Source organism: Molothrus aeneus, chromosome 4, assembly GCF_037042795.1.
Source record: "Molothrus aeneus isolate 106 chromosome 4, BPBGC_Maene_1.0, whole genome shotgun sequence".
Taxonomy (NCBI): domain Eukaryota; kingdom Metazoa; phylum Chordata; class Aves; order Passeriformes; family Icteridae; genus Molothrus; species Molothrus aeneus.
This window is the reverse complement of record NC_089649.1, coordinates 33,748,213-33,770,361: the sequence shown is the minus strand read 5'-3', so window position 1 is coordinate 33,770,361 and position 22,149 is coordinate 33,748,213. Positions and strand designations below refer to the sequence as shown.

General features: G+C 39.4%; 1 protein-coding gene across 1 annotated transcript; it reads left to right on the top strand.

The window, feature by feature from the left end:
• Window positions 1–3,729: 3,729 nt before the first annotated feature.
• NPY1R (neuropeptide Y receptor Y1) lies at window positions 3,730–8,419 on the top strand. Its single transcript, XM_066548231.1, has 2 exons — window positions 3,730–4,445; window positions 4,566–8,419. Exons 1-2 carry the CDS (start codon window positions 3,747–3,749, stop codon window positions 5,022–5,024), a joined length of 1,158 nt encoding a protein of 385 aa, XP_066404328.1. The 5' UTR covers window positions 3,730–3,746; the 3' UTR covers window positions 5,025–8,419.
• Window positions 8,420–22,149: the final 13,730 nt, after the last annotated feature.

The window sequence follows — 22,149 nt, the reverse complement described above, 5'->3', positions numbered from 1 at the left end:
AACATCAGCCTTATGCTGGGTTCTGAAATCTTCCTGTGTGGCTTCTTCTACAAAAAATTGTAACAATCAATGATTCTGTGCAACTAATTTTTTAAACTATAATTAGGCTGGTTTCTCAGTTGAGAGTTATTCATGACACAACAGTGTTGCCATATAATAGATGCATGCCTGTGGGTAAGAATGTGAGAGCATGCAACTCCTTACACAGGAAAATTCAATCTGGGACCTTGGACAAATTAGGGAACTTCTGTTTTCCAATAAATACAAAATCCTGTTACAGTCTGCAGTTTTTGTCAAGGCATTTTCAAAGTGTTTCTTACATTCGTCTGGGTAACTTCTCACAGACTTCCCAATTTACTGTGTCTTTTATGCCCATTGAAGAGGATCAGGGCAGTGCTTTTTGTGAGCGAGACAGCAAGATGTTTCAGGAACTTGACATTTCTTATTCGTCCAGTCATTGCTATTCATGATAAATGCAGAGTAGAAGTTAGCTGTACTGGTTTAAAAAACCAAACCCAAACTTTGTAACTTGCTCCTTATGCTGAAAATTGCTTCCTCGTCTCCTTTCTAACAGGACTTCTAATAGGAGTTTCTATTTCCATCTTTAGTTTGGCCACAAGATGGCAATAACTTGCAGAAAAAATGAAACAGGCAGACCGATTTGAAACTGTCTCCCTTCCTGAGCTTTTCCCAGCGCTCTGCCCCCAGCCCCCCTCTTTTGTTTCAATATTTAATTGCATTTCTTTCGGAATTACTAGGCAACCCACCCCCAGATGTGCAGTTTAAAGGTGATGTGCTTGCAATGTGGTTTTCAGGATCTACTCCGTAGAGCACCATCATGTGATACTGGGGTAAGGTGGAGTTCAGCTTTAAGGGGGAGTCTCCAGCCTTCCTCACCAATCTTTAGGATCTGACTGGAGAAATACCAAAGGATCCTTCTCCTTTCCCTGCTCCTTCTCCATCCAGCCTCCTGGGCCAGCCCCTGAGCAGACCAAAGACGGGCAGAGCAGTTGCAAGGTGAGTTTCCCCCGTGGTTGCTTTTCCATGACTCTGGGTGCTTGTGTGCCAGTAAGGCTGGTGTTTGCTTGCTGTCTTAGGTGCAAGTGACAATATCCAAGGGAGGATTAGGTTCCAGGTAGAACTTCTGAGCAGCTGGGTGAACCTTCAGCTTGGGCTGATAGCATTTTGCTCTTGCTTTTGAACAGCTCCGATAGTTTTGCTGTACATTTCCATTCACCTCACACCACATTATTTCACCCTTTTTGTCTGCTGGTGCTAAACTTTTGCCCAAAATCTCTCACGGAGAGTCGGGAGGGTGTGCTTGTGTGTGACTGCAATCACCCAGAGGGGTCTGCAGGGCTATGGGTTTTCCCCATGCCAAGCCATCACTCAGAGTGGGGAGGGATCACCTTCCTGACTTAGGAGACAAGGAACAGTGCAGCTGTCTGGGAGATTGAACTTTATGTCCCTCTGTTGTCTGGTCCATTTTGCAGAAGAACAGGAAAGAAGGACTCCTCATCACTTGGCAGTGGTGGGCTGCCTCCTAGATACACTCTTGCACACATCAGAGAGGTTGCATCTCTGCTAAGGGAAAAATGAGGGGAGAAGGAACAGTAGCATGTTCTGGTTTTGAGTTTGATATTTAATAAATAAGCAAGAGTAGAGCTTGGCTAAGGGAGTAGAAAAACCAAGAGCATGAAACCCTGGACACCTTAGTGCTGGGGGCAGTTTGGTCCTGGCTGGTGAAAGAACCTGCCCAGTTCCCTCCTTGCAGGACATGGCTCCTTGCCTTCATTCTTCATGGCTCTTACCATCATTCTATCAAGTCACAGGGCTGGAGTGCCCACCTTGTGCCATACAAGTGGTGGTGGGGTTCATCATTAAATCCAGGTGTTGATTTTCAGACTATGATAAAGTTACACTGTGGGAATTGAGGAGCCCTGGCTGTCCACATGAGCCACACACTTTACATTTGGGTAAAGCACTTCTGGCTGTGACAGAAGTGATGCTTCAAGGAATCTTGGGGTAGAAATTTCTTTATTAGACCTTAAAACAGATTTGTTGGACTAGGAGATCTGATAAATTTAGTTAGCAGAATGTCTGAGAGGTAATACTCAGGTGCATACCTAGATAGCTTGAAAATCAGAGTAGTCAGACAGAGAAGCCTTTTGTCTGAAATCACTGCTGTTAACTCTCACAGTAAAATGCCACTCAGAGGCAAGCTCCATTGCCTGTCACAGTTTCATGTAGCCTTGTGCTGATTGAAAGAGCCAGAAGAGCCAGCAGGGGTTAGCTCCTGACAGCAGCGACAAGGCATTGGCTTGGCCATCCTTTGGCTGACCCTCAGGAGGAGCTGCAGCTGCAAGCCCAGCCCTCACCCTCTGCCCTAGGGAGGAGGCAGCCCCAGCTCTGGTGCCCAGCATGAGGCTGTTAAAAGGGTGTCTGCCACCAGTAAGAGACAAAGACAGCTCTTCTCCAGAGACTTACACAGCACAGAGATTTATATCGAGTATCATTTAAGAACAAAAGCTCACCTATTCAGGGTAACTTCTATTGAAGTACGTTTTAGTGGGCAATGTTTTTACAGCTTTTCTGATAAATGCCACATGAAGTCACATTTGAAACCCACTTGTGTGAATTTTAAGTGGCATTACTTCCATTACCATAACCTAAGGTTAAGTGAGCAATAAATTTAGCTCACAGGAGTGGGCAGAGAGAAAGTTCCAGACCCAATGTGGAATGCAGAGTCACTAGTGATGCCCAGAGTCAGTGGCACTAATGGCAAGTTGAAGTAAGGTTGTGTCAGGTTATCAATTAATTGATTTTTAATTGTGTATCAATTAATTTGATTTAATTTTTTATTTGCCTTCTGAACACATATGCTTGATTTTCAGATTTTTAAAAGCCAAGGCCTTGCAAAGGGGTGGTTATTTAAGCATGCTTATTTCCCTTGCATGGCTAAAGAAATTTTCTGTTTAAAATTTGCCGAGTTTTGTCTTTTGTCCTGTATTCTTCTTTCTTTGCTGCACAACCCTGCTAGCTAAGATTAAGGTGTTCAGAGTTCCTAATTTACCTTTGACTCAGTGCCAGCGCTGCTGAGGGCACTTGGCCACTCAACATCAAGTATATGTATTTCGGAAAAAAAAAAAAAAAGCAAAAAAAAGCAGCAATTGAGTCATTTTTCCACCCGTCACATTAGTCAGATGGGCTTTCCCCTCCTCCTCATGTGACGCCTGGATATAATTTCATTTAGAGCAGTTTAAGAAAGCAGACGTTTGCAGATTAAACTTGTGAAAAGGAGATGTAAAACATAAAGTGGAGGCTGCGCTGGTGGGAAGGCTGAAATTGCTTCCCGGCTGGCTCTCTCGTGCGACTCGTGCCGGCGGGAACGGCCGGGCAGGGTCGTGGCTCGTGTCCCCGCTGGCCGTCCCGCTCCTCGCTCCTGCCCGCCGCCTCTGCGCAGCCCCGCGGAGGGAGCCGGGCGCGGAGCGCGGGGAGCGGCGGGCGCGGGCGGCTGCGCTGCCGCGGGACACGGGAGCGCCGCTCTCGGCCCGGGGCAGGCGCTGTGCCCGGCGGTGACCGGCCCCGCTGCTTCCCTTCTCCCCAGGTGCGGCGAGGGAGATGCGGCGCTGAGACTGAGGAGCGGGCTCGGCCCAGGCTCCGCTGCGGGGCCGGCGGGCGCGTCCTGAGCTCGGAGCGCTCTGGATGAACGCGGCGGCGAAGGTCGGCGGCGAGTTGGAAACAACATGAATACCTCGCTTCTCTCCCCACTGGGAAATATTTCCGGTCACCTGAATTTTTCGGAGATGAACTCACAGATCTTGCAGTTTGAGGACGAAGATTGCCACGTGCCTTTGGCCATGGTCTTCACTTTGGCCTTGGCTTATGGGACTGTGATAATTCTGGGGGTCTCTGGGAATCTGGCCTTGATTGTCATTATTTTAAAACAAAAGGAGATGCGCAATGTTACCAACATCCTCATTGTCAACCTGTCGTTTTCTGACCTCCTAGTGACCATCATGTGTCTTCCCTTTACCTTTGTGTACACTTTAATGGACCACTGGATTTTTGGGGAGGCCATGTGCAAGCTGAACCCTTTTGTACAATGTGCCTCCATCACTGTCTCGGTCTTTTCTTTAGTCCTCATTGCCATTGAGCGCCATCAGCTGATCATCAATCCCCGTGGCTGGAGGCCCAACAACAGACATGCCTACATGGGGATTGCTGCCATATGGATTTTAGCCACAGCTTCCTCCTTGCCTTTCCTGATCTACCACGTATTGACAGATGAGCCCTTCAGAAATGTAACATTTGATGAATATAAGGACAAATATGTGTGCTTGGACCTGTTCCCCTGGGACACTGCCAGGCTTTCTTATACAACAACGCTTTTGGTGATTCAGTACTTTGGACCACTTTGTTTTATATTTATTTGCTACCTGAAGGTAAGATAGAATGCTCTTGCAATATGTACTTCATTCTACCTGATGCTTGTTTATTCTTGCAAAGATGACAGTGGTAGGTTAATTTATCCCATGTGTTTCTCTTTGTTGAATTTCCTGCAGATATACATACGGTTAAAAAAAAGGAACAACATGATGGACAAGATGAGAGACAGTAAGTACAGATCCTCTGAAACCAAAAGGATCAACATCATGCTGATATCAATAGTGGTCGCATTTGCAGTTTGCTGGCTGCCTCTCACCATCTTCAATATCGTGTTTGATTGGAATCATGAAATTCTGCCTGTTGCTACCTGCAGCCACAACCTGTTGTTCCTGATTTGCCACCTCACTGCCATGATCTCCACCTGTGTGAATCCCATCTTCTACGGATTTCTCAATAAGAACTTCCAAAGGGACCTGCAGTTTTTTTTTCATTTTTGTCACTTCCACTCCCGTGAGGAGGATTATGAGACTATAGCCATGTCCACCATGCACACTGATGTTTCAAAAACCTCTTTAAGGCAGGCAAGCCCCATCACATTTAAAAAAATAAATAGTGATGACGATGAAAAAATATAAAGAAGTAATAGAAATTCTACACCAAACTGCAAGAAGTGTGATTGCAGGTGAAGTGTGTCCAAGGACAAGCACAATTACATAACAAGAACAAAAAGAGTAATGTTTTTCTTTCTTTTCCAAGGAACTTTGATTGTTGTCACTTTGAAATTATGCGCTGTGAATTTTGCCCCTTTTACAGCTTTAATGTTCACAGAAGTTATATCTGAATTTTATTTTAAGATATAGTCAGATCTGCTACTACCTATGGTTTTCATCAGCTGTTTTTGTTCTGTTTTCTTTGTACAGTTCTGTGCTTCAGCACAAAGGTTTACTTATTGATTTTTTTTCAAAGAAGTAGTTTTGAGGAGTGTCCATTTAAGACCATTAGAAACAATATGAACCACAGGGGCACTGTCATTACAGACAATATCCACCAAAGAATAAAATTAGGGAATTTTGATTCGAAGAGGACTTTTTTTTTAAAATTCATTTTTGATCAACATTAAAATCCTGTAAAATCAGTGTAGGTTTGCAAAAAAGAATAATGTGAAACCTATAGAGTATGTTTATATGGGGGCATACAGTTGTCTGATTCAAAGAGGCAATTTGGGCTGTAATCACTTAGTTTCAAAGACAGGATTAAGAAAGAAATTCTGTTCTCATTTACAAGAATAAAACCCTACAGTAATTCCACAGAGCACAATGGGATAACTGATGCTTCAGCACAGCAAATGAAAACATAAATGGCGATTCAGTCCCAAATGATTACAGCTGGTTTTAATAACGCAGGCTTTTTAATTTAAAAAATCCAAACCCCATTTTTATCTGGCGTCAGTGAGAGGAGTTACTGTTACTGGGATGAAATGCACCATCTGTTCTGAGCCTGTGAACCATGTAAATTCTCCTTGAGACCTACGTCCAGAATCTAGAGGGAGATAGGACTGCTTGCTGTCTGGGCAAGGTGCAATTCCATCCTCACAGGTGACAGAGAAATTCAGGTCTGGTATTAAAAAAGTAAGATTGAGCCACCTGAATCTTTTCATAGTAATTAGTGTTGATCTCTATAAATTATGTACAGCCTCATAATACTTTGTGTTCAGGTGCAATTGCATAAACCTGGACAATCTCCAAAGGCAAAGGATGGTTTAATCAAGACCTGCAAAATTTAAAAGAAGGGTATGAATATAGGTTGGGTGTAATTGTTATGTTTAGCTTCCAAACTCACAGTTCCCACAGTTGGCTGAAGTGTGGAAACATTTGCCAAATATACACAATAGACCTCTGTTACTGCTTAAAATATATATCCTCTTATTAAACAAAATATTCGTGGCTAGATCCCAGTTGAGGGAAACCATATAAATGGACTGCTGTAAATGAAATTACAATAATATCAGCCAGCTGAGGTTCTGTGTCATACAGTGTACTTTGCTATATTATCAATGTCTTTTTGAATAATCGGCTTTTAAAAATACAATATAAACCCTACTTTCCTTCAGCAAGGTCAATTTAAATCATTCTGGCAGACAAGGGGGTCTTTAAAATGGATATAAATGTAAATGCAACATAAATGGAAATCTGATGTGATATATTTCTAAGCAAAAATATCTCAGGATGTTATGGTGAATTTCATATGTTCTAAATTTGGCATAGATAAATGCCTAAGAAATTAAAATTATTTGGCTTGCCAGTATTTAAAAGTGAAACACCGTGCCTTGTGCTGTCTTATAAATAGTGTAGAATATTAAAGTAGCAATGTGTTCTTGTGCATTAAAATTCCATGTATTTCTCTACTGGAAGATAATTTAATTTAGAAAGAGTTTTCTGTGCTTGAGAACAGAGGCAGAATGTAGAAAATTAATTATAAGACAGAAGGTTCTTTCAGAGCTTTGGCCTTTTGTATTTTATGAGATTTCCCTTTTTTTGTGCTTGTCCATGGAATGTGTTGTTAATAACTTGACAGGGGTTTCCCGAAATTATTTCTCTCTCACGTTGCAACAATTTTCATATTTCAAAGGATGTGTATTTTCCCAATGAGATACAATGTACAAAAACAGCCATGGGGTTTTTTTTATTAAGATTGTCACAGTGCGTTTTTCCCATTACAAAAAGTCACCGTGAATTTTATGGCTTTTTTCCTCCTTTTTTTTTTTTTTTTTAAAGCCCTTTCTTTCAATGTAGTGCAAAAAGAAAATTCACTCAGTTGAGAAATTTTCCAGTTACTTTGCTGCAAATTGTTGATCAAGCTGAATTAGGTGCTTATACAGAGTAGGTGTAGAGGAACTTTAGAGGAGCCTGCTGGTGCTCTCTGCTTCACCTGCTTCAAACCAGATGTGTGTGTGTCCTAAGATTTAGAGGTCTCCAATGGGATAGCAACCTAATTCTTCCTATGCCAACATTTCTCCTGCATGAGGTACAGCCTTAAATCATGCAGCCCACCTGGCAGTGTGCCATACTATCTCCTGAGAATGCATGTCAGGTGTTTTTTGCCCCAGCACCTGATCAACAGGGTGAACTGTAAATGGGAGCATTCTTCCTGCTCATCCTTGTTGAGCTCAGGAGTCATTTTGCCTGTGCACTGCTGTCCTGGGATCAGGCTTCTCATGTTTCCTGACTTCCCTGCAAGAAGCCTTTCTGAGCCTCTGCTGAACACACAGGTTAGTGCTTTGTCACACAAATAGCACAGGGCAAACTCCCTGTAATGACAGTGGAAATGAACACAATGTAAGGACTGTTCTGCAGGAAAATGCATTTGGAGAATTTCAGAGGCAAAATTATGGCTCTTCTGAAGAATTTGTTATGAGGACAGAGATAAAAGTCATCTCTCTGAGGTGCTGACCTAACATCTGCAGGGTGTAGCTCAGATCTACTGAGAGCAGTATTTTTGTCTTTGGTTTCATGACTTGATGCTGGAGTTCTCCAAAGCTTTCCCCTGCCAACAGCCAGCTACAATACTGATCCTCTTTTTCATTTTCAGAGCTTCAGCATGGCTTCTCCTCTATATGCTAAATTTCTTTACAGGATAAGGTGACAGGTTTCATGTTTCACTATAATTTTTCAATCATTCTGGATTGATATTTATTTCTTCTACGTGCTGTTATGTCAAACGTCCCACACTTCAGCACATGTTGATTCCTGTCTCAAAAGCCTGAAGATCCCTTTTATTCTTTCAGACTTGTAGAAAAGTTTTACTGACAGAAAAACAGAACAGTGAGTGATCTATAATGTATCTTATTATTTATGTGTCATACATTTCATGTCAAATTTCCAGCCTTAAATGACAAATATAACTATTTAATAAGCATCAGTATTTGCTTCATTTGTCAGTTATTTTAGCATCTTAAACGTCACTTTGATTGACCACAAACATTTCTGCATAATCTAAATAAACCAGCATATTTGTATACCATGTTAGTAAATATGTCTGTGTTCCCATTTTGCTTTTGTTCCCCCAAAAATGGTTGCGTCATTGTTACTATGTACAGTAATTCACAACTTTCACATCAACATTAAAAAAGGATAATAAGAAAGGAAGTGATTAATTGACAATAAAACCTGCCTTTGGTAGGCTAAGAGAGGACTGGAAAGTTAAAAATCTATATGCATATAATCTACCATGTCATTATGACCACATAAAGAGAAAAGATTTAAAGCAGGAAAAGAAATCAACATGACAGAACCCCCCAAGGGACTTGAGCTGACGCTGACTGCATCTTATCACTGATGAAGGTGTGAATGGCTAAGGGCTCATATATTCTGACTCTGTGGTCTTGCACTACAGTACCAGCTATTATTAATGGATCCCAAAGGGAAAATTTTTTGCTGATTCATATCCAGACTGTAAATCAGTATATGTTTCAATTCAGGCCTGCATATCAAATTCTCATTTTGACCTCAGAGTAATGTTCTCAGATCAATGAAACTGAGAACTTAAAGTTGACCATTTGCCTAAATGGTTACTACTAAATAATACTGCATTGCTGGCTGGAAGCTTATACTCTTCCCTAAAAATAAGATTTTGGGTATTAGCTTCTTAAAGAAATAAGTGAATGACACATAGTTGTTTGTTTGTTTGCTTTTTTCTGGATCCTTCTCTGTTTTTTTTTTTTTTCTGGGCCTCATAATGCTTCAGTTTAATGCTTTCCTTCCTACTTCTTTGTATCAAAGAACTTACCAAAGCAGTGCATAGAGAATGAAGACAATAAGGAGATTTTCTACTTCCTCTTCTTTAAAGCATACAAAACAGTAGGAAACATGAGCTTAAATAACATCTCTGTATGCAACAGATTAAATTAATTCAGTTGAGTGGAAAGGGAAGAGGAATAGTAATTATAACCAAATGATAAATTTTGTTGACAGTCATTTCTCAGTTGAAGGATATATACAGCTCCAAGATCTACCATGCCTTCTTCATTCTTGTGTTATTTAATATGTGGTACCTGCTTCCCCAAGTTATTACTAATTAGCCAAGCCATTACTAAAGTTGATGTGAAAGAAAATTCTTCTATACCGGTTTTGCAGAATTTCAAATGCTTGAGTATAACATACAAGATGAAAAAATGTGATCAGCTTTGGCTCTTACACTTTAATTAACCTGTGGTCAGAAATCACTTCTATTCAGTATTTCTGCCCATGCATAACAGTGTTAATGGTCTGATTGAAGTCGATATTTCAAATATTCGGGAGTGCATTCACAAGGACTAACTTCAGCTTTCTTTCCCAGTCTCTGAGGCACTCACCCCTACACTACTCTGGTACTATGCATTACCAAAATGTCTTTCCCTCAGCTGTCTATACAGCTGCTAAGTGGCAGGACTGCCATCTTCCAGGGCAGCACTGGGCCTGGTGACTACTGCCTCCCTTCCTCCATCTTCCATGGAGCTTCTGCTCTCACTTTGTGTTTCATCCCCTTGCTAGCTGCTTTCTGAGGAAGATTTCTGAGGAAGTAGAAATTTGTACTCTGATTTTGTAAAGTGCCTGAGTATATGATAAAATTCAGTTCTATTCAGGACAGTGCTTTAAATAGTTTCTTTCATTAAAATTATCTTCCGGCATGTGTTTAATAGGCAAGTTTCTCAAAATTTAGAAGTATATAATTTACAAAGCCTATGTAGAAAGTATGTCCATACAGAACATCCAGCTCATTGCAGCAAAACTGCCAGCACACACTGTCTTGTGTTTTCCAAACAGCTGAATTGATGATCTGGTTATTTATCATAGGTCAGGCTTAGTTGCAAGAATTTGCCCCAGATGAAAAGATGTTTGAAAGTGCTGCACAGGAGATACTCTGCATGGTTAACTAGCTTGCTACAAATTATGCAACATTCAGATATACCGGGAAATAGAGTTTGAAAGAGAGACAAAAAGCAGAACAACTAGATGAAGTCTTGATGCCTTCTGTCAGACACAAAAAGATGCAAAGGGAGAATCAAATATTTATTTATTTTGGGGGGCCAACAGACTGACAGGTAAATGTTTTTTTTGAGCAAAGTGGTGGTCAAAGAAGTATATATGACAAACAAGTTCTCTGCTCCCACTTCCAGAAAAATAATATGGACATTTATAAATGACTCTGAAAACATATTTTTTTAATACTCTTTAGCTTGGATTAATCTAAATTGCTTTTTGAAAAAAAAAGGAAATGAATTGGGTTTGGCACAATTGAAAAATAACAGCTTTTCATTGCACCCACCTACTGCACATGAGTCCATTTGCTTCTTCTTCACAAGATGGAGAAGGTTTGTTTATGGCAGGAGGAGTAACCTGATCAACAAAGCCCTCCTTGTCTCTCTTGGCTCATATCCACACTGAGACTGTGCTGCTACTTTTCCCTTTGTAATCTTCCCCCTGCCCCAGCCTCTCCCAAGCTATGAAACTCTCCCAAGTTTTTATTATGCTGTTTATGTTGTTTCTTAATAAAAGCTGTCTGTGAAAACGTGTCCTTGAAAGATCCCATTCAATGTGTGCTTGAACATATGGGTGAGAGGCCATACAGAGCTTGTAGAAATGTGACTGACAATGTGAAGATGTTTCAGGCAATAGAGAAGTTGAAAATGTAGTTGTTGCATACTGTTAATCAGCCCTTTTCATTTAAAACTGTTTTTATAATATTAATTCATGTAATCTAAATGTCAGCTTAGCTTACACATCTAGAGGAAACTCTCTCTTGGTGATCAGCCACCACAGACGTTCAGCAAGAGGAGACACTGGGTGACACACTTTGTATCCTTACTTAGCCTTACGGCCTCTCACTTGCCTATAAGCTTCTCATTATTTGTACTACACTTGAAGACATATATGGAAAAGTTTTCACTTCTTTCCCTTGAAGACTAGTAAAAGTTGTATAATTAAGAGATTTAAGAGATGGGACTGGATTACCGTCTCTGATTTTTATTTCCATTATTATTATGACTGTAAAGTTCAAGGCTCTTCAATTAAGCTTTGACTTATTATCAGTTTGGGCACAGTGGTTGTCACCTGGATGTCAGTCACCATTGCTGATATGCCTGTAGTTAGGCAGGTGCTGAAGTAAAAGCCTTAAAATGGAGGGTTAATGAAAAGCCTCCCATTGACTTAAATCAGCTTTGGGTGAAAGTACTTTTAAGTGATACTAAGGTGCAATGCATGTCTGAACATCTGCATTTTTCCAAGGGACAAATTAAAAAGTCATCTTCAGCTGCTTCTTATAGTATGGTTATCCTATTAAGTTCTTCTGTGAGTTTTACTCTGATGTATTTTCTTGACACAATTACAAGTTAAATGTGTCCACTGGGCTGCCTGGCTTACTGATTTAAACCAATTTGCTACACAGAAAATTGAAAAGGGTACTAGCAATTCATCACTAGCAAAAGTGTGGGCTTTTTTTTTGATGATGATGATGATGATGATGATGATTACTACTACTGCTGCTTTTTTCACCTAATAAAAAAAAAAAAAAAAGAAACCCAAAAAAGATCACTAACAACCTGACAGTATAGGTTATTTTACATTTGAAATTCACTTCAGCCAGTAAGGAATCTCAGCCTGTAGCACAGGCTGTGCATTTACCTGGTAGAGGTGCACCTTAAGCAGGAACTTAAGGAGTCATGAATAAAACCACTGCAAGACATTGCTTATAAACAAATATCTTCAGAATTAGACAAGGGCACATTTAAGTCAACATACAGAAACTTGAATTCAAATATTAATTATTTTTGTAGTGGAATTTATACTTTCAGATAACCAAGTGACTTCATGAAATTATAAAGCCTGAGCCTGGTCTCATTCATATTAGTCAAATGTTGCAGAAACATCTCTGATATTGTTCAGAAGTTTATGGAGTGGATGAGCCAGGTAGATGAGATCAGTCTCTGAAGCTACAGATTGTTTTTTAACCTCATAGATTTTATCTTGCCTAGGTTTAGAGTAACATAAGGAAATTAAATACCTTGGCTTTTGAATTCCTTGATGATTTTCTCTCAGTCCTGACAGATTTGCTGAAGCTTTCTGAGAGTGAAATGGTATTGGCTAAGCTGAGTACCTGTTATTTAAATAAGGTTGTTCTTTTAAGCAGGACATACACATTATAGGTGTTAGTATCTGAAGTCTTAAATTCTACACAGTAGAATATAGATATATATGTTTACTATCATTTATAGAAGCACATTAAAGTTCTGACTTCAAGTGAATTTTATCATTTTACATGAAACCTTTAACCTTTAGCAGTTCTTATGTTTAGACCATGCTGGTAGAATAAACAAACCAAGCGGTGCTGACTGTGGAATTTGTTCTAGCAAGAGGGTTTTGGTTTCTCTGCCCCTGGGACCCTGCCTGAGGATCAGCACCTGCATGGGAGACATGGGTCATAACTCACTAAGTGAGACAAAGGTAAATTTGCCAGCAGGGTCTCTGACTTCCAAAGAAGGGCTTTAAACAGGGAGGGATGTGAAATGAAGACCATGAAGCAGCCTGTGAGGGAGTGAGGCACAGAGCTGTCTAGCAGAGGGCCTAGATGGTGTGAGTGAAGGCAAACACAACCATAATAAAGAGCTTCAATGACCTTAAGCATTTTCAGGAAGCAAGGAAGTGCCTACAAGACCCCAAATTGGGAAAAATTTCCCAATCCTTTCTGGGAAATGACAGGTCCAAGTGTCTCTGAAGTGCCTGTACACAAATGTGTGCAGAATGGGGAATAAATGTGAGTAAGCAGAGAAATGCATGGGATTGCAGGGCTATGGTCTTGTTGGGATCATGGCAATGTAGTGGGATGGCTCCCATTACTGCAGTAATGCAGTCGAGGGATACAGGCCCTTTAGGAAGGACAGGATAGGAAGACAAAGAGCTGGAGTTGCTTTAGAGTTCCATTTTGGGAGAGAGCAGTTAGAGTATATGGAGCCCTTCTGAAGATGGATGAGGAGCCTGCTAAGAACTTTCAAAGGATTAAACACCAAACCAGCATGGATGACATTGTAGGGAGTGTCTGCTACAGGCTGCCTGCTCAGGGAAGCAGTAGATGATGCCAGAAGAAGCCTCATGTTCACAGACAGGTCCTGATCCTTGTGGTGGACTTTAACCACCCTGATAAAAATGCCAGGCATTTAGAAATCCAGGAAGTTCCTGAAAAGAACTGATGAAAATCCTGATAGAGATGACAGAGAAATCAGTGAGAAGATCTGATGTACATCACACTTGCAAATAAGGAAGAGCTTATCAGGGATGTGACAACTGAAGGCAGTATTGGCTTCAGTGACAGTGGAGTTTAGACTCCTAAAAGAACAGAGCAAAGCAAACAGCAAGATCACAGCCCTGAACATTAGGAGAGCAGATTTTGGCCTCTTCATGGATCTGCCTGAAAGAGTTCCCATAGGATAAGGCTATGGAGGGAAGAGGGGACCAGGCTGGCTGTTTGATATTCAAGGATTATCTCTTCAAAGCTCAAGAACAGTCCATCCCAATGAGCAGGAAGTTAAGCAAGGATACCACAAGGCCTGTGTGGATGAGCAAGGAGCTCCTAGGAGCACTCGACCATGAAAAGCAAGCATACAGAAGGGGGGAAAAGTTATAGGTATCAGAAGGGGAACATAGAAACAATTCTTGAGGATGCAATGATAGGATTAGGAAGAGCAAAGCTACTAAGTGGGATAGGGGCCTAGTGTCACAGGACATTGAAGAGGCGGAGGTACTGAATTCTTTCTTTTCTTTGTCTTCATTAGTATGACCAACCCTCAGAAATCCCAGGACCTGGAGACGAGAGGGAAAAGAAAGAACAAGGAAGGCATACCCTTTGTAGTAAAGGATCAAGTTAGGGAATACTTAAATTACTTGACATAAATAAATCCATTGGATCTGGATGCAGCATTCCTTCACAGTTCTTGAACTGTGAAGGAATGCTGATCCTGAAAACCATTGATCCTGAAAACCATTTCCAGGTTCATGAAGGACAGGAAAGTGATCAGGAGTAGTCAGCATGGGTTCTTAAATGGGAAGTCATACTTAACCAACCTGATAGCCTTCTATGAAGATGATTATTTTACCAAGCAAACTACAAGCAAGGTAGATGAGGGGAGAGCAGTGGATATTGTCTACCTTGACTTCAGTAAGTGCATATTTAAGTTTGAACAGCAGCCCCATTCTCTGAAAAAGCCTTTTTACTTTGCAAATGTTTCAATGCTGGCACACTGTCATGTGTTGCTTTTATTAACCCCATTAAGGAAGATCCAAGTAACCTTTCATATAGAAGAACTGCCATTTACTTCACTCTATTGACCAAATTTGGTGTAGTAAGCTTTTAGACAGACCTTTTAAACTGTATTCGAGTTATACTGTTAGAAAAGCACTGAATGTAGCAGTAGCTTGGTGCACTTGTACTCTTACAAGTTTGGGGGAGATTTGGGATCTATGCAGGTAAAAGCATTTTTATCAATACTCAGTAGGGAAAAGAATGGAAGAGCCACACTTGCCTGCTACATTTGGCAGCAGCCACCCAGGCACGTTATCAATAGATAGGGCATCAAGCATGCTCTTATGTCTGAGCTAGGCAGTGCAGCATGGCTCAACAGTTATGGAGCACAACCAAGAGCTGTGGTAATGCAGTTTTAGTCTCTATGGAAATAAGAGGGGAGAGTTGAGGCAAATTTGCTGGCCAAGAAGAGGCCATGGAGACATGGAATCTGAATGTTAATAATTTTGGTATTTTGAATAACCTGTAGTAGGAAATGTAGGACAATTATCAGTTCCTAGGCTAAGCTTTAGTACATGTGTTTGTCAAAGTTTGTGTTTGGAGCATTTTTATTTTTTAAATAAAACAGAATTATTTGAATAGTAAAATCCAGTTTAGCATGATTCCTGTGTTAGATACATAACTTGTTATTGAAGTGCTGATAGTACAAATTATTCTTTTGCCACTCTAAGAGCTGGATGAATTTGAAAGAGTTCTGATTGCTCTAAAATGCTTTGCTTACTAGGTACGATACATTTTTTTTAAAAAGCTACAGATGAAGCAATGATTCTGATGATGATTTATGCCATGTTACTAGTTTAAAATTAAAAACACAAGTGTTAATCATACATTTTAATTAAAAATTGGTGCTAACCCTGTCACACAAGATACTGCCCTTTGATTTCTTGGATGGCTTTCTTAGAAATGCGGTGCTGTTTGTACAATGACCATGATTACAGTTAGGCAAAAAAAAAAAAAAGAGCCAGACAAAATCTCTCTGCTCAGAACATATATTTTTATATGATTTCTTAAACCATATCCTCTCCTTCAAACACCACTCCAACCTGTGTTTTTCGTTCAGGGTAGCACAGGGAGAGTTTTGATGCCTTAAAAATCTCACTGAAGACTTCTGCTGTTACTGACCCAATCTGAAAGCTATGCTGATTTTTCAGTGCTCTCTGGAAGCAGATCCCTGCTAAGAGGAGTACTTAATTATACTTCAGAGTATTCTGCTACTGTGCCCTATAGTTAGTCAGAATTCAAGATCATATGAAGCTGCTTTGATTCTACAGAAGCTGAGATAAACATGTTCTTTATGCAATGCTATTTAAAAACACCTTTTCTACAGTGCTGTTTCCAGTACAACAGGAAGACAAGTTCCAAGCGAGCCTGGGTTTGAGAAGCTCAATCTCTGCTTCCTTTAAGAGCTCTGTTTGCAGCTCTTTACACTGACCCTCTGTATTCTCATTGCAAGCAGCCACTGCTGGGACCCCTGGAGTGGCAATGACACAGACCTCCTGTAGGTATGGTACAGCATTAAGCAATCCCTCTCCCCACCTTTCTCTCTTCCCACGCCTATGCATCACCAGCACTTGTCAGACTAAAAGGTAAACTGAGCTGTGGCATAGATCCAGCTTAAGAACAATAAACCTAACAATAAAGAAGGGATTTGAATGGGGGAATTTGTCCCATTTGTCAGCTGGTTACACAAACACTTGTTCTGGTGTGAAGGCAGAGGTTGGTGGGAGGAATGAGTGAATGTCTAAAGATGGGAATGCACAGTGCTTGGGCTGGCATGGCCATGTAAATATATTAGTCAAACTGCATCCTAACTTTTTAATAAGGAAAATACTTCTTAATCCATCGGTGTTAGCTCTGACCTGCTATGAGGTCAACTATTTTGGGTGGTCCCCATTTGTGAGCCACTGGTTCTGCCAAACAAAAAGGCTTGGTTGGACTTTGTCTAGATCCTGAGTACTTGCCCTTTAAAGGAGCCTTCTCTTGTCTTAGGATTTAAGCTTTGCATTCTGACAACCATTTTTGCTTTTCCATATAGAAACACCTTTAATGCACACTGTGCTTAGAGGCTGTTAGCTCTTTTGCAAGAAAAATAACAATAATGGAATATGCATTTTCTAGAAAACTCTAGACCCAAGTGCAGTGATTTGCAGTGTGAGTCTCTGGATTCCAAAACCTGGTCTTTCTGTGGGGTTTCTTTTTTTGTTCTCTTCACCTGGAAAATGTGTGGAAGACAGATTGTTGCAGGGCTGCATCCAATGAAAAAAGAAAGGTTTGTGCAATTGAGTGAAAACTGAATTCAAGAAACTGCTGTGGTCAAGATTCCATTGATTCTATGTTTCTATGACTAGGCTAAGCAATGTCACTAGCCCTTATACATGAGCTTTCTCCAAGCATATTCTGGCATGCCAGGAGGTTCAAACTGTCTTGCTAAAATCAATCACTTTTACCAGCAATTACTGTGTTGAATCACTGTGAACTTTAATTTTCAATTCACTTTCAAAGTTTGAACTTAGAAGGAATTGCCTTCATTCAGCTAAACTTGACTTATGAAATCATATATGACTCAGCCTGTATGCTCCCATGTAAAGAGCTCAGAGACTGATATTTGATACTCATAAAATGAGAGAGCTTATTTACTGCATTCACTGAAGCGCATTTGCATCAAATATTTAAATTTGAACAGCAGCATTTTTTGAAAGAAAGAAATAATAACTAAGATGTGAAATGTGAAATTGTTTTAACCAAGGTTTTAACTGACTCCCTAAGGTATAGATGTGCACTTTATATTAATATCCAGTCTGGAGATCTTTTAACTGAATGTATTAGCAAATGTATTTCTGGTTTCCACATTACAACATTTGCATATAAATGTGTAATAAATGCATATAAACCCATTTGTTAGACATACTGGAAAGATTACTTTGAATAAAGTGACTGAATTAAAAATCTAGAGGTTTTTAGAATACAGTAACTTCTTGACTTTTCCAAACTTTCACAGTAAAATATAACTTGACTTTGATATAGTGTATTCTGTCACATTTCTAAAAAGAAATGGCTATAGCCTGGTATTTTGACTAATTGTTACAGTGACTGACAAGGGTGTTGGCCAACCAAATATCTCCCAAAGCTGCAGCCACCTCACTGGTCAGGACCTGAAGGGCTGTGGGGTTCAAGCCAATGAAAGCATCCAGACCGGGACTTTCAAATGCCCTATATAATGGAGGTCTTGGGAAAGAAAAGCTCTCTGAGCCACGCAGACATTGGGTTGAGTGGTTTGTGTTTCCTCTGCCTCTCCCCTCACATGTGACCTGACAACTCAGCCTTTTCCTCAGTAAGTTTGCTTTCATAATATGGATATAAAATCTGGGACATAAGGATGGAGTTCCTCTCTGGGTTCACTATGAAGTTTGCCAGAGGAAAGGGTAGTAGGAGGTGCTGATTTTCCTTTGTGTTCCAGGCCTATTGGTATTTTGCTAACACTGGCATACTCCTGGGTGTTCTCATTTTATTCTGTGGAGTTTTGTTTCATGATTTTCCTTCTGCTCTGTTCCTTTTTAAAAAATATATTACTCTTTCTGCCCAGCCTTTCAGATGATCTTACTAGCTCTCTCACTTAAAACATGAAAAGAATTTGATGGCCAGTTTTCTAAAATCTAAGATTCTTGTTACAATCATGGAAGGTAACTGTGTCTGAATCATAGAGTATATGAAATAAACCCAACATACTATAACTTTTTAACAGTAGAAATTGATTGTCATCACTAGCCATTCATATCACAATCTTAGGTTTTTCCCTGCTGATCCCCTTTAGCAGCTTGTTAGAATAGCTTTGAATTTCTAATTTGTGATGCTTGGAGTTTTAAATGTAATACAAGGTTACATTTGATCGACTCAGTATTAAATATCAGGGCCCTGCTGTGAAGCCTACAGAAATCCATAGGAAAAAACATTCATTGCAATATAATATGTGCATTCTTTACTGCATTGAACATTCATGGAGTTGCTACATATCAGCTATGCATGTTCTTGTATCCTGATTATTTTAGAAAGCCTGCTCAGAATTTTGCTACCCCTTTTCAATGACAATTAGTGCACAGCCCTGTAGATTCCTGGATTCAGGGTTTTGGAAAAAATCTTCAGCTGCCTTCCCCTAGACAGAACTGGGAGGCTGGGAGGGTTTAATCCGCTGAGAAATATAAGCAATAATTCCAGCTGATTAAAAAGCTGCTTAAGAGACTTATAGGTCTTTCTAACTTGAAGAATCTTATATATATATATATGTGTGTGATGTAAAGGACAGAATGTTGTGGACTGTTCTCCAAGGGACAGGGTATCTACACAGACAGTCTGCCTTTGAAAGAAAATCTTTCTTCATGAACCTGAAAATCTTTCTTCATGAACCTGCTCTTTTGGAAAATCTTTCTTCATGAACCTGAAAGAAATACTTCTATATCCAAGTAAGGTCAATCTGCTAGGGCAAGTGCTTGTAATGAAGTCCCATTACAACAGTTCTGTCCAAAAGAAGGCAAAAGAAAATCAAAAGTCAATGAAGGTGAAAAACAGTAAGAAGCTGGTAGAGAACTGGGGATAAAAAAAGTAGCTTTGGCAACAAAGTTACTGATTTAGTGCCAATGTTCTTTTTGACTGTGGGTTAGAGAGAGAAACAACATTTGCAGCTATCTCCCTTCCAGGCACCAGATTGCTAAGGGAGGCAACAAAGCTTGCAAATGCTTTGGTAAAGTTCCAGTGTGGTGAATGGATCAGGAAAATGTGTGATAGCTTCACTGAACACTGAAATTGGAGTTGAAATAATAGCATATTTATTTTTTTTTCAAGATAAAAAAGAAAAGTTAATTCAAGGAAATACATGGTTTGGGTTATATGTGAACACCAGTTTTGGACTTTGCAAAAAAAAAAGTATACTGTTCAAATTTATAAAAAGTTTTAAAATATTTTTTCTCATAATCTTGATAAAATTAGCTGTGAAATTCTATTGTGAGATAAGAAAATTACATACTGCCATTAAATGTTCAAAATTATTAGATTCAGCTTTTTCTTCTAATAAAATGTAACATTTTGATAAGACTATGAAATTAAGCACTAAGAGGCATCTAAAATCCTCTCCTCCCCTCTGGAAGAAAACCCCATGTTGGCTGAAAGAAGTAAAAATTTATTAATTACATGGTTCCAAATATATGACATTTTTGGGGGTTTTGGTATTTGGTAAAGTACCACTGATAGAACTTCCCCAGTTCTTCCACACTCATAACATCCTAGATGTTCCATGTGACTTCACAATAAATTACAACCCTTTTAATGTAATTGAAAACCATTTGTCTTCTTCCATAATTTTCTAAGGTCCCTTTACAATAATTCTATAGAGAATGGGACTGGAGGATTAGAAAAGGATATGGAGTGTATGTAACAACTTTTTACCTTCTCTTCCTAAAGAGGTAGTAACACAAGTGAAAAACTGCATAACTGGAGGCACTGCAAAGGAAAAATAGTAGGGAAGCTTGGGAACATAACTTGTAGACCAGATTCATTTTAGAAACTGTAATAATGCTTCTTGCTTTAAAAAGTAAGTTTGCAAATTGCCTAAGATCAGTATGACTTCAGAAAAAACAGAACAGAAGTCATATATCTTCACTTTTTAAAAACATAAGATGAATACTGGAGAAATTCATTAATCCCTTGCAACTGGTATTTCTCTTGTCAGTAAATTAACTCCTATCTTTGTACATTTTTCCACATTAGTTCTCACCACACACAGAGGTCACATTCTTTCCTGCGATTTTTCACAAAAATACCAAAGTACAGTATCTACTGTACTTATTCTCTGGTACTATGTGTATTAGAGTGTTTATTTGAGGAAGAATAAGCAGAGAGATGTGTGGGTGATAGCTTTGTTATTGTAGAAAGACTAAGCTTGAGAAATAAGCAGTAGTCACTATGGCAATGAACTTAAATCACCATGTACCAATGTGAAGTTTTTATAATTCAATTTTTCTTTTTTTCCTTTTTTTATTAGATGTAACATACAAACAATGAAGGAACAAGTGACTGTTGATTTACAGTCCAATTGTTCTAACTACATCAAGCTCCATGCACAGATCCTGGGGTGCTGGAAAATGAAGAAAAACTGAAACAGAAGGGGCAAGAGAAAAAAATGAGAGGAAGGAATGAGAAAGAATAAATTCATGATACTTTATCAGTCTTTCCTGACAATACTACTTTTATCTTTGTATAAGCTTTAAATTAAATTTTTTCAGCAGATACTTAACAACTGACTTCACTTTGCAGAAATTAAATGCACTTTTCTCCTCATGGCTTAGTTTCAGGCATAGGACTGAATGTCATAACTCATCCACTGAACGCTGGGACAGTCTGTTTGGGCTCTTCATAGGACTACTTGTAAGCCTTCAGCTATTTAATAAAGTATTCAGTTGGATGAAAGCAACTGACAGGATGTATACAAAACATGCATCTTCTGTCTTAAAAGCTGAGCTATAGTAATAATGAGTTTTTAGTGGGACAACAGTATCAATCAGTAGTCAGTAAAATAAAGGTGATTATATGATTTTATGTATCTTCATATATGCATATGTACGAATGTGTGGATTTAGACAGAGATTAGATAGAGAGATAGACAGATATACACATACCCAATGTTATAGGAGAGTTCTTCTTGTTTTCTTTTACATTTATAACTATGAATGCATAACCATGCATAACCCTGCAAAGCAATGCTGTACACAGATGCTCTCTGATTGATTACACTGCCACTGTAAAAATTTCCCAAGATCCATTTTCAAACCGTAACAATTCTTATCACTTACTCTTTTAGGAAGCTAAATGCACTTCAGATCCAAGGCTAGCTTACTGCATCTCATTTACATTTGACCATGCCTATTGCTAGCATTTATATTTGTTAAACACTGAAAAAACCTGCAGTATAAGATTGCTAAAAATGCAGCTTCCCAAGCTATTGTGCTTTCCTCTTGGCTCTTTTGGGGCCATACAATACTAGAAGAGACCACCTGAGATATCCATTCAAGCCCTCTGCCATAGCAGAGTTGTTCTTTGTTGTACATGTGAGCCTTCCTGTTGATTTGATAGGAACAAATTTCTGTGGCTGCTATAAATTGAACAGTTTAGTCAAAAGCACTAGAGGTATTCCAAAGCAGCTACGAGATAACACATTCCTTTTGTATTACTAACAATTTAATTTCTGTATGTCAGCCGAAAAGAAAAAACCGCTTAGATTAAGCATTATGAGCATTGTGGCTCATTCCAACAGGTGACATAAATCCTCAGTTTTACAATACTAGAAGCTCTTCCTTAATTTTTTTAATGGAGAGAGAGAACCAGACTATGCTGAATATGTATACGTGTGTGGAATGAAATATAATAGACTGAAGAAAATATGAA